Source organism: Artemia sp. Qi Xiang Cuo, chromosome 10 (genome assembly GCF_049724085.1).
Source record: "Artemia sp. Qi Xiang Cuo chromosome 10, ASM4972408v1, whole genome shotgun sequence".
NCBI lineage: Eukaryota > Metazoa > Arthropoda > Branchiopoda > Anostraca > Artemiidae > Artemia > Artemia sp. Qi Xiang Cuo.
In genome coordinates, this window is record NC_142803.1 from 33,682,185 (window position 1) to 33,695,434 (window position 13,250).

A 13,250-nucleotide genomic window follows, 5' to 3' on the forward strand; every position below is an offset into this window, starting at 1 on the left:
TATAAGGTTTCTTATAAATTGCGTTGTCGTAGAAACTTCAAAAAGGGCTCTTTCAATTGGAAATTGAGAGGACTAGTGCCCTTTTTAATAGCCAAAAGAGATTGGAGGGCAACTAACTCCCCTCCTATGCCCACCCTTTCCGCAAACGCATCCAATCAATTGAAAGGTCTGTAAATTATGTTTTTGAGGATGACAAGCCCCCCCCCCCCATAGCTTTCTTATGCTTTCCCCTGTGCTTTCTTAAAATCAGAATAGAATTTGCACTTTACTGAAAAAAATTCAGATGAACGGGAATTGTCAGTTTAATATACATGTGCTAATATTTATTCCTTAAAATCTTAATTAATTTTTTCTTTCTTAAATTTATAAGTGAGAAAACATTTAAAAGAATTTTTTTCAGTAAAGTACAAATTTTATTCTGGCTTTTAGAAATCATAGTGGTTTTGAACTCTACTCATTTTAATTTCTGCTCGTTTTGAGTTTGACTCGGTTACTTTGTAATTTCTGTTCGTTATGGGTTTCATTCATTTATTGATACTGATTTGTGGTAGTTGTATGCTTGGTAGATTATTTGATTCTATTATTGTTCATTTTTGGTTTAATGGGGTTCTTTACTTTTTATTGAAAAACTTATTCCGTGAATTTTTTTTTTAATTAAAAGTCAAAAGCGATCAGAGGGCGAATTCCCCCCTCCCCTCCCATGGCTATTATTTCATCAAAGACTCCCGATCAACATTTGATATAGCCGTTTTGTTGAACGTGGTTGAATATTCTGGAAATTATGTCTTTGAGTATGAAAACCACTCCCCCCCCCCCACAGCCCTCAGGCCTAAGGTTGGAAGTTATGCCCTGGGGGCATATAAGGTTTTTTTTATAGAAAGCTTTAAAAACTAGTAGTTGTAAAAACTTTAAAAAGGGCTCATTCAATTAGAAATTGAGAAGCTATTGTCCTTTTTAATAGTCGAAATTAATTGAAGGGAGAATCCCCGCAAGCCCATTGTTTCCCTAAACATTTCCACTCAGAAAGAACATTCCCACAATAGAAAGCTTGTCCATATAAACTTCGGAGGGGGCTCATTGGATTGGTAATCAGACGCTCTAGTGCTATTTTTAAGAGTCAAAGTGATCAGAGGGCAGCTATCCCCCCCCCCCACACACACACGCGTCGTATTGTCCCAAAATGCATCTAATAGAAACTTTGAGATATCCATTCTATTCAAAATAGTCTAAATATCATATAACAAGGCTTTTGGGGTTGAAACAAACCCAAGATTTTTTTTTTTTTTTTTTTGCCAAATGAATTATTTGAAAGAGATTAGGGGTAAGGGTTGTAAGTTATGGCCAGGGGGTATTTAAGGTTTTAATAGAAAGGATGATTGATTAACTTTAGAAGAGGCTCATTTGGTTGAAAATCGAAACTTCTAGTTCCTTTTTAAGCGTCAAAAGTGATGGACGGCATTTAGTGCCTCCCCCTCCCCCCTGTCCTAAACCCCTTCTTTCACCAAACGCGTCTGATTGAGATTATGACATAGCTATATTTTTTTTCAAAATAGTCCAAAGAACATTTGATAATGTCTCTAGAGATGACACAACTCCCCAGCGCCCTGGGGATAGGGTTGTAAGTTATTTTATGAGGGCATGTAAGGTTTTTATTGAATGGGCGGTCGTATAAACATCAGATGGGGCTTATTTGATTTGAAGTTGGAAGCTATAGTTCCTTTTTTAAGAGTCAAAGTGATTTGTTATCAAACAGCCCCCCCCCCTCCACGCTCAGCATTTACCTTAACACCTCCAATCAAAATTTGTAGATAACAATTTTATTCATCGTAGTTGGTTTCTAAAATTATGTCTGTGAGGAATTCAACCCCCCGCCCCCTTCAGCTCTCAGGGAAAGGGTTGTAAGTTATGCCCTTGGGGCATATAACGTTGTTACAAAAACGGTGGTCGTATATGCCTTGGAGGGGAGTCATTGGATTGGTAATCATAAATTCTAGTGCCCTTTTTAAGAGTCAAAGTGATCAAAACACAGCTACCCCTCACACACACATAAACACGTCGTGTTTTCCTGATATGTATCTAATATATATTTTGAGACAGTCCTTTTGTTCAAAATAGTCCAAATATAATATAACAAGGCTCTTGAGGTTGATACAAACAACCAGAGTCTGAGGGCGAGGGTTGTAAGTTATGCCCCTGGGGCATTTAAGGTTTTTTTATGGAAAGGATGGTTGTATAAGCTTTAGTGGTGGCTCATTTGGTTGAAATTGGAAGTTCTGGTTCCTTTTTAAGAGTGATGGTAATTGTGTTTAAAATAGTCCAAAGGACATAACAATAATTCCAGGGTTGGCACAACCCCCCAGAGCCCTGGGACAAGGCCTTTAAATTATGCCCCGGGGGCATATAAGTTTTTTATGGAATGGATGTTCGTATTAAATTCAGACGGGTTTAATTTTAAATTAAAAGTTATAGTGCCCTCTTTAAGAGTCAAAGGGATTTGAGAACCCCACTCCCCACGCCCATCATCTCCCATAACAAATATACAAACGAAGCTTTGAGACATAAATTTTTTCAGCATTGCTGAACCTTAGTTCCTCTAACCTTAGTTAGAGGGCATCAGTGAGACTCCACCATTCTTCTCGAAGATGGGCAGCGACTAATACATCGGCCCAGTCTGGCACAATAGCAGTGTTTATTGTTGCTCGGTCTTTTTCGTAAGTCCGGCGTAGAACAAATAAGCGTTTTATATTTCAAATTCGCTCTTTACTTCCCTCAGAAAAGCTTCTGTGAAAAAACAGTTACAAAAGTCCAGGTATTTTAATCACATATACAACGACCGTCTTCAGTAGAAAGACGGTATATGTGATCGAAATATCTGGACTTTTGTACCTGTTTTTTCACTGTTTAAATAAATCGATTTATCCCCATTTGAAAGTTTATTTGTTGATCATAGAACGGCAGTGTGGTCTAAGAAAACGACACCTAATTAAAGATTTTACCTCGAAAAAAAAGTCCGTCGTAGAGTAGTCACCTGACTCTGCGTCTTGAGCCCCCTGGATTCCATTGGAACGTTATCTTTGGGTGTCGAAGATGACGCATTGTTGAAAGGTTCAGTAATTATGCGGAACAATAGTTGTAGTAGCAGTAGTAGCATTAGCAGCATGTATATAGCACCTTTTTTCAAGATCCCCTTCAACACACGATGAAATTTTTAACTTAATACCATCAACTGGTCCTGAGGCATTGCTGATACGCCCTCTTGACAACCTATATGGTCAAGTGTGTTTTGATTTATTTCAATACAGTGACAATATTGCCCAAAATTTTCGCCTTAATACCCTTAGGTGTATTAGTTGTAGTAGTAGACCCAGTAAATATAGTAGTAGCAGTAGGAGAACAGTTAACAGTAGTAATAGTAATAATAGCAGTAGTTGTAGGAGTAGGAGTATTGGTATTGTGATGCAAATATTGTCTTTTGGTCAGTTCAACATCCCCCAAAACAAGCGTTGTAAGTTTTAATTTCACACACGAAACTGTTCCTAAGATACTGCTGGTATGCCGTTTTGACATTCTGCGTACGGATGGCAGGTTGTCATTCGTTCAACAGAAATATTCTCTGAAAATTCCACCTTCATACCTTCATAGGTTGTGGATTTTCAGCTAACCAGAAGACACTGTGTATTCATTTAATGCTGCTTGTACGGTTACTGTAACTAACGGCACTTATGGAATTAAGTTGAAACTTGTAGGGAACGTTTAGGAGGAGTTTCAATTAAACGAAACACCAATATGCATGCAGGTATTAAAAGGGCATATAAGCACTATAGGGCATATAAGGACATAGGCAGTGATGCTCTATCATAGCTAATAATATCATTGAAATTTTAAAGAAGCTAATTTGATTGAAAATTAAAAGTTCTAGTGTCCTCTTCTTTAGCTCATAATCTTCCAGACACTTCCAATCGAAATTTTAAGACAGTCATTTTGTTCAGTATAGCTGAATGGTCAGCATAACCCCCCATTGTTATTTAATTTGCCCATTATGCTGAGGGTATTAATTTCAAATTTTCGGGGCTACTTCTATTGCTACTTCTGCTCTTAAAATTTACTAGATCAAAAGAGTGTAATTGTATCCAGGCTGTAAAAGAGCATAGATATAATTTTTTGGGAATGGTATTAACTTTTATTTATCAGATCAAGTAGTGGATGTATATGACTAAATTAAACACTACTATTTGTGTGATGATTTTCAAAACAGTTTATGTTGTTAAAAAGTGCTGAAAAGTTTCTTCAGCATACAAATAGCAGTCCAAACTATAAATTCTTAAAGGAAAACCGAAAAGATTCAAACTATTATTTCCTTTTTCGCGGAAAAAGACTAGGTCAATATAAGACGAACAGAAATTAATTAAGAAACCTTTTTCCACAAAATAAGTTTTTCGGGTTCAAAACCCCCTATGCTTTCTAAAAGCCAGAATATAGTTTTTATTTACTGAAAATTTTTTTTAAATGTTTTCACTTTTATAATTTTAACAAATCAAAAATTAATTAAGATTTTAAGGAATAAATATCAGCATATGTATATGTGACTGACAATGCACATTCATTTGAATTTTTTCAGTAAAGAAAAATTATATTCTAGCTTTTAGAGAGCATAGGGTTTTTGAACCCTACTCATAATAATTTCAGCTCGTTTTGAGTTTGACTCGGTTCTTTATTTTAATTTCTGTTTGTTTTGGGTTTCATTTATTTATTGATACTAATTTATGGTAGTTGTATGCTTGGTAGATTATTTGATTCTATTTTTGGTTTAATGGAGTTCTGTACTTTTTGTTTGAAAAACTTATTTTGTGGAAAAAGTTTTTTTAATTAATAGATATAAGAAGTGGATCTGATTAAATTTACTTTAAAAGCCTCGTTTATTTAACTTCATAAAGATATGCTATCTATCGTTTGAACCATCTAAAAAGTGAATACATCCTGAATTTTGTCAGGGTCCAATCTAGCAACGGAGCTAATGGGAAGATTACTTATAAACATTACTGTAAAACTGTATTTCAAAACTTTTGTATATAGTTTTTATATAAATGGCCGTTTCTCCCCTTTTTCAAAAACCAGGCAAATTTTTTCAGGCTCATTACTATTGATGGGTAACACTAAACTTTATGAATCTTATATATTATATTTAGAATCAGCATAATAAGCCAATTCTTTTTAAGCTTCTATCTTTTTCTAGAGTTTCTAGAATTTCTTTTTCTAGAGTTTCAGTTTCTATTGAGCCGAATCGCTCTTTAATTACAGTGCTTTACCACGAACTGTATGATAAAATATTGCAATACAATTCTCACCAAATGCACCTTATTTGGCACAAAGCTAGACATTTTCAGAACCAACAAAAAAACTTGTTTGCTCTATACTATAGTGAACAACCCGACACTGAAATCCAATGTTAAATGCAGTACTTCCTTGCAGATACAAAAACATTTGACATTTCATGGGGTACCACTAATACTACCTTTTAAGCAACAGCGAAATCTTGTTCAAGGTGCTTCCTTTTCTGGATTAGCCTCTTTGACAAACTTAAGAATAGAGGAGACGAACTCCTCCCCATCAAGATCCTACACGTAAAATATTGCCTGTAAAGCTTTATCTTAAAGATATCACAAGAAAAAAAAGTGCATTCTTAGAAACTGCTTATGGAGTGATGCTTGCATCAACTAGAACTAGAAATCGGTGCTTTTAAACCGTATAGTTAGTAAAATGAGTGTATTTAGTGAAACTACAGTTTTGTGTCAAGTGTTAGCTACTCAGGGATCGCTAATAGAAAGTGGTCCAAAACGCAATGGATACTGGTTTGTCATGTACAAGTTGGAAACTGATTTTGATATCCACCAGTGGCTGAGATATTTTATGTTTTTTTAAGTTGGCAGTGTGACGTCCATATCAAAGATCAACTGATTTCAACGTCACTTGCTTACTTCGCCTGAAAAAGGCAGCCTTAGTTACTTGTGGCATTTCCTTTTTGGAGCTCCTTGAATTTTTTTTAAACAGAAGAAAAAATAACCAGTGAGATAGTGAGATACATATATCATGCTTAGCATAATAGTTTAGCTGTTATATAATCTATATTTATTTTTCTTAAGGTCTACCAATTTGCTATGGACGAAGAAGCGGACATTTCACTCCCCACGTCCACTGACGTGCGAAACTATGAGTCTCAAACAAAAAAGAGGAAAGCCGTAAGGAAAACTCCAATTCGACCTGTAACAAAAAAAGATGCCGCTGTCACTATGCTATATAATTACGTACCATGTGGTCATCCAGGATTACCATGCGATGCAACTACGCCAAATTGTTTTTGCGCCCAAATCCACAATTTCTGCGAAAAATTCTGCTCATGTGAACACGATTGTAAGTTTGTACTGATTATTGTTCCTTCTTCGTCTGTTTTTTAGTTCTATTTTGGTTGTATTCTTAAGGCCGTCAGGTACCTAGGGAATTTTTAGTATATATCGAGATCGGCTGATACACGAACGATTAGACTGCTCTAAAACAGGCTTTCCCTTTTAATTAATTAAAAAAAAAAATCCGAAAAATAAGTTTTCTAAGGAAAAGTAAAGGCCATATTAAACTTAAGATCATAATAAACAGAGAAACCTACAATAACTCAAACTCGATACGAACAGAAATTAAATAAACAGTCATCGCAGAAAACACATACGACAGATACTAATATAAATGAATAAGTAAATCATAAAACAAGTAAAGTTTAAGTTGAATATGCAAATCAAGCTTGAAACAAACAAAAATATTTTGCTACTGAAGTATAACTGAAACCCCAAACGAACAGAAATTAAATAAACAGTCATCGCAGAAAACACGTACGACAGATACTAATATAAATGAATAAATAAATCTTAAAACAAGTAAAGCTTAAGTTGAATATGCAAATCAATCTTAAAACGAGTAAAGCTTGAATTGAAGATCCAAATCAAGCTTAAAAAAAACAAACATATTTTGCTATTGAAGTATAAATGAAAGCCAAAACGAATAGAAATTAAATAAACAATCATAGTAAACAAACAACCAATAGGGAGTAATATAAAAGTTTTTTAAATAATGTTTTTATTTAAAATAATGTTTTAGCATTAAAAAAAAAAAAAAAAATAATAATAATTTTAATTACTGAATCAGCTGGAAATTTTTCCTCAGAACCAACAAATTTTTCCTCATATCAGCTGGATAGTTTTTCTTTTAAGAAACACATTTTCAATCAAACTAGTAAACATTTTAAAACTATTTTAACATATTTTTACTAATTGGTTATAACTCATTTTTCTAAGGTTATATAATCCACAGGCATTGACTTGTTATGATCCAATTGAATAAACAATTTATGAATCTTTTTTAAAATTGCTATGTTTTCTTTAATTCATTAGTGTCGCTCGTTTAAACCAGTGTACCAGTAAATTGAGTCAACTGTGACAAAATTAAGAACCAGAAAAAAGTAAATTTGGAGCAGTTTATATTACCGACCTAGGAATAAGGTGACTGTACCACTTCATGCCTTTTTTATGCTCTTTCAAAATATATTAATCACGTCCCTCAGAAATTCAGTTGTAAGCCCTTTATGGACCATGAAAGATGATACTTTTGATGATATTTAAAAAAATCATAAAAAAATCAGAAAGATGATAATTAAAAAAAAACTTGCAAAAAATAAGTTTTCTAAGGAAAAGTAAAGGCCATTTAAAATTCAGAATCAAAAGAAATATAAATCTAATATAACAAAAAGTTAAACACACCATAAACTGTTCTTAAAAATAATGAAACTCAAACGACCAGAAATTAAATAGACAATCATAGCAAAAAACATGCAACATATTCTAATATAAGTGAATAAATAAACCTTAAAACGAGTAAAGCTTAAGTTGAATATACAAATCAAGCTTAAAACGAACAAAAATATTTTGCTATTGAAGTATTTAATGTAACCCAAAACGAACAGAAATTAAATGAACAAACATATTAAACAAACATACAATAGATACTAATTTGAATGAATAATTAAATCTTAAAACGAATGAAACTTAAATTGAATATGCATATCAAGCTTGAAACGAACAAAAATCTCTACAAACAAGAGTTTGGGTTTTTCTTCTTTCTCTCACTGTAAAAGTCTAAAACCTACTGTTTCATTGGCGCTTTACTGAAAACTATATGTGTCTTGAACAATCTTGAAAAGGACAAATAAAATTAAACTAAATGTTTGATATATAATGTTATTAATTGTTTATAGATCATCAATTTAAGAATTTATTTCACTGTAATTTTTTTTTCATTTTCAATGCTGAAATAACTGGGAAAGAAAATATTTTTAAGATAATTTATTTTCAGTAAAGCTCAATAACGTAATAGGCCTTAGACTTTTACCGTTAGGGAAGGGGGCAGTATCCAAACTTTTATTTGTAGTGAAGCTACATTTTTTTTGAACAGTCTTAGAAAGAACTAATAAAATTAAACTGAATATTTGATATATAATGATATTAATTGCTGAAAGCTCATCAATTCAAAATTTGATTTTACTGTAATTTTTACGATACTGGTTATATACAGTGAGAGAAGGAGCAAAACCCAAAATGTTGTTCGAAGAGATTTTTGTTCGTTTCAAGCATTATTCGGATATTTAATTTAAGTTTCACTCGTTTTAAGATTTATTTACTCATTTATATTAGTGCCTATTGGTTGTTTGTTTGCTATGATTGTTTATTTAATTTCTGTTCGGTTTGGTTTCATTTGTACTTTACTAGCAAAATATTTTTACTCGTTTTAAGGTTTATTTATTCATTCATATTAGCACCTGTTTATAAGTTTTTTTGCTATGATTGTTCATTTAATTTTTGTTTGTTATGGGTTTCATTTATTCTTTAATAGCAATTTCTGGTCGGTTTGAAATTTGAGTTATTGTAGGTTTCTATTTTTTCAGATCTTAAGTTTCATATGGCTTTTACTTTTCTTTAGAAAACCCTTTTTTGGAAAGTTTTTTTTAAATTAATTTCTGTTCGTTCTTGTTTACCAAAGCTTCAAGTTTTCAAAATTCCCTATTTCAAAATAATTTTTATTCCAAATAAATTAACAGTTTTAGCAAAAACTAATAAAATTAAATTGAATATTTTATATATAATGATATTAATTGCTGAAAGCTCACCAGCTCAAGATTTTGTTTCACTCAGGGCCGGACTTAAATTTTTGACGCTTCTAGGCCCAAGCGTTTTTGCCGCTCCGTTTTTGCAAGATTTTCGGGATCCCGAAAACTTCGGGAATATTGAAATCCGCAGGGCCTAATGGATTGGTAAATTATAGTCTGGTTTCACTGCAATTTTCATTTTATTTTCAATGTTGTAATAAGTGCAAAAGAAAATATTTGTAATATAATTCGGTTTAGTAAAGTGCCAAAAACACAGTAAGCCTTATGCTTTTATCCTTAGGGAAACGGGCAGTAGCAATATTCTTGTTTGTAGTGAAGAATATAGGTGTCTCGAACAGTTTTGGAAAGAGCTAATAAAATTAAACTGCAGCGAAGGCCAGGGGTCAGCTCGCTTGAGTTTTGAAAAAAAATATAGTTTTTAAGTCTTTTGAGGGGGGTGGGGGTTTGGTTTATTTTATCTTTAAACTATTTTCAAAACCCTCGCATAAGAACCTTATTTGCCAACGGGACATAACATACAGCACTTGCCCCAAGGCTCTGGGGGATGTGTTGACCCCGGAGTTTTTGCTATCCGATCTTTTGACTTATTTGAACAAAATGGCTATCTCAAGAGCTTGATTGGATGGATTTGGGGTAAAGAAGGCAGGAGGGCTAGTTGCACCCCGGTTTCCAATAGAATGAGCCTCCGACGAAGATTTATGATCATTTTTTCCGTAAAACTCTTATATGTCCACATGGCCTAATTTACAACACTTGCCCCGGAGTTCTGGGGGGGGGGCTGTGCCAATCCCGGAGTTCTGGGGGGGGGGGGCTGTGCCAATCCCGGAGTTTTCATTATATGATCTTTGGTCGATTTTGGACAAAATGAAATTCTCAAAAAATTGATAGGACGCATTTTGGGAAAAGACGGTGGGGGGGGGGTAGTTGCCCTCAGATTACCGTGGACTCTCAAAAAGGGAACTACAACCTTAAATTTCTTGTCATTTGAGTCCTCTCTGAAGTTTACCTCTTCCATAAAAACCTTATATGCCTCCGGGCATAATTTACAGTCTTCCCCTGGGCCCGGGGGGGGGGGTATGTTGACTTTGTAGTTCTTGTTATCTGATTGTTCGACTATTTAAAAAATGGCTATCTAAGAATTTTGATTGAATACGTTTGGGGAAAAGAGAGTGTGGGTGAGGGGGGGGGTAGATACCCTCAGGTCACTTTTGACTCTTAAAAAGGTGACTAGAACTTTCAATATCCAAACAAATGAACCACCTCTGAAGTTTATACGATCACCCCCCTACATAAAAACCTTATATGCCCCCAGTGCATAACTTACAACACTTGCCTACTGGCTCTGGGGGGTTGTGTCGAACCCTGAGGTTTTGTTATTTTATCTTTAAACTATTCTGAACAAAATAGATATCTCAAAATTTTGGCTCGATGTGTTTGGGGAAAAAGGCCTTGGGGTTGGGGGGGGGGTCTAGTTGCCCTCCGACAACTTTTGACTCTTAAAAAGGACTCTAGAAATTACGATTTACAATCGAATGAGCCTCCTGAAGTTTGTACTTCCACCCCTTCCATAAAAACCTTATATGCCCCTGGCCATAACTTACAACATTTGCCACCGGGCTCTGGGGGCGGGGGGGGGGTGTTATCCCTGGAGTTTTTGTTATATTATTTTTGGTCAATTTTGAACAAAATGGCTATATAAATATTCGATCGGATGCATTAGGGGAAAAGAGGGTTGGTGGGGTGGGTGGCTAGTTACCATTGGATCACTTTTGCCTCTGAAAAAGGGAACTATAACTTTGAATTTTTAATCTTTTGAGTCCCCTCCGAAGTCTACACGACCACTTTTTCCATAAATATTTATACACCCCCGGGGCGCAAGTTACAACCCTTAGTTCCCCCGCTGTCTGGGGGGGGGATGTTGACCCCGAAGTTTTATTATTTGATTGTTAGATTATTTCAAAGAAAATGGCTATCTCAAATCCATCGGATGCATTTAAGGAAAAGAGGGTGTAGGGGGGGGGGTTAGATGCCCGCCGATCAGTTTTTACTCTTGAACTCTCAATTTCCAATCAAATGAGCTACCTTTGAACTTTATACGACCAACCCTTATATAAAACCTTCTGCGACCAACCCTATAACCCTTATATAAAACCTGGGCACAACTTAAAACACTTGCCAATAGGCTCTGGGGCCTTGTGTTGATCCTGGATCTTTTGTTATCTAAATGTTTGAACTATTTTCAATAAAATGGCTATCTCAAAACTTTTATTGGATGGGTTTGGGGAAAAAAGGGCAGGGGGCTAGTTGACCTCCAATTTCTTTCGACTTTTATAAGCTGAACTCAAACTTTTAGCTCCCATTCATATGAATCCCTTCTGAAGTTTATACAAGCAGCCCTTCCATAAGAATTATATATGCCCCAGGGCATAAATTACAACGCCTGCCCTTGGGCCCTGGGGTTTTTCCACCTCGGAGTTTTTGTTATCTAATCCTTGAACTCAAATTTTTATCAGATGTATTTGGGGAAAAAAGGGTGTGGGGATATTTGCCCCCCTGATCACTGATCACTGTGAAAAGGGCACTATAACTTCCGATTTCCATTCGAATGAGCCCCCCTCTAGAATTTATCCGATCATCCCTTCCAAATGAAGTGTCTCTGGACCGAAACAATTGGAGCCTTATGGCCTTGGGGCTGGTGGGGGGGGGAGGCTAGTTGCCATCGGATACCTCTAAATATTAAAAAGGTAATTAAACATTTCACAATGCAATCATTTAAGTCCCCTTTGAAGTCTATATAAGCGCCTTTTCCGTAAAAACCTTATATGCCCCCGTAGTATAAGTTACAACCCTTCCCCCTGGTATCGGAGGGGGGGGGGTGTATTTTGACTCCGAAGTTTTGTCATCTAATCGTTGGACTATTTCAAACAAAATGGCTATCTCAAAATTTTGATCGGATGGGTCTGGGGGGAAAAGGGCGTGGGAGAGGGGGGGGGGCTAATTGCCCCCGATCTCTTTTAACGTTTAAAAAGTTAACTAGAACTTTCAATCTCCAATCAAATTTGCCCTCTCTAGTTCATATGAGCATCCCTTCTATAAGAACCATATATGCCCCTAAGGCATAACTTACAGCGCCTGCCCCCGGGCCCTACGGGGTTGTGTCGACCCCGGAGTTTTTTGTTATCTGATGTTTCAACTATTTTCAATAAAATAGCTGTCTCAAAATTTTTATCGGATCTATTTGGGGAAAAAAGGGCGCGGGGGGCTAGTTGCCCTCCGATCACTTTTTACTCTTAAAAAGAGCAGTAGAACTTCCAATTTAAATCTAATGAGCCCCCCCCCCCCCTGAATTTTACGACGAACCCTTTCATATGAAATGCCTCTGGAAAAAAATAATAATAGTAAAACATTGGAGCCGTATGGCCTTTACTATAGGCAACGCTATAGCGTTGCCTCTGATATTTTACTTATAACGAAGTTGTCCTCTTGCAATTTTGAAAACAGTGTTTATATAAACCTTGTCGATAAAACAATATAATATGTAATTTGGTACTTAGGATTTCCAAGTTGGAGAATTGAGGATATATTTTGTTTTTCTTGGAAAAACATATTTATATTTTTGCGTTTGTTGGAACGTAACATGCATACGGCTTTTGCTATTAGTGAAACGATTGGTATAAGTTTAAGGTATCTTGTTTTTATTTTATTTTTCCATATTTTTTTTTTTTATATTGTGATTTTGAAAACGTTACTCACAAGATCTACGACTGATGAAACTCTTTTTTTTACAATTACTTCATTTGACAGGTTTGATATATTAATTGAAAGCGGATTTACTTCGGATGTTTCTGTTGCTGTAAGTAATCACTCACAGTATCAGAAATCATATAAGTAAAGAACGATGCGGGCACAATGTTTTTTTTTTTTTTTTTGTTTTTCTACCTACCCGGGCACTTCGTATCGAAGGAGTCGTCGCAGAAATTCGAAAAGGGCTCATTCGATTGGAAATTGGAGGTGCTAGTGCCCTTTTTAAAATTCAAAAGTGATT

General features: G+C 35.2%; 1 protein-coding gene across 1 annotated transcript in view; it reads left to right on the forward strand.

Moving 5' to 3' along the window:
- E(z) (histone-lysine N-methyltransferase E(z)) overlaps positions 1-13,250 on the forward strand; it is a 133,409-nt gene that overhangs the window by 83,022 nt on the left and 37,137 nt on the right. Inside the window, exon 10 of the mRNA XM_089095367.1 lies at positions 6,141-6,408. Within this exon, the coding sequence (XP_088951493.1) occupies positions 6,141-6,408 (268 nt within the window). The remainder of the gene's footprint in view (positions 1-6,140; positions 6,409-13,250) is intronic.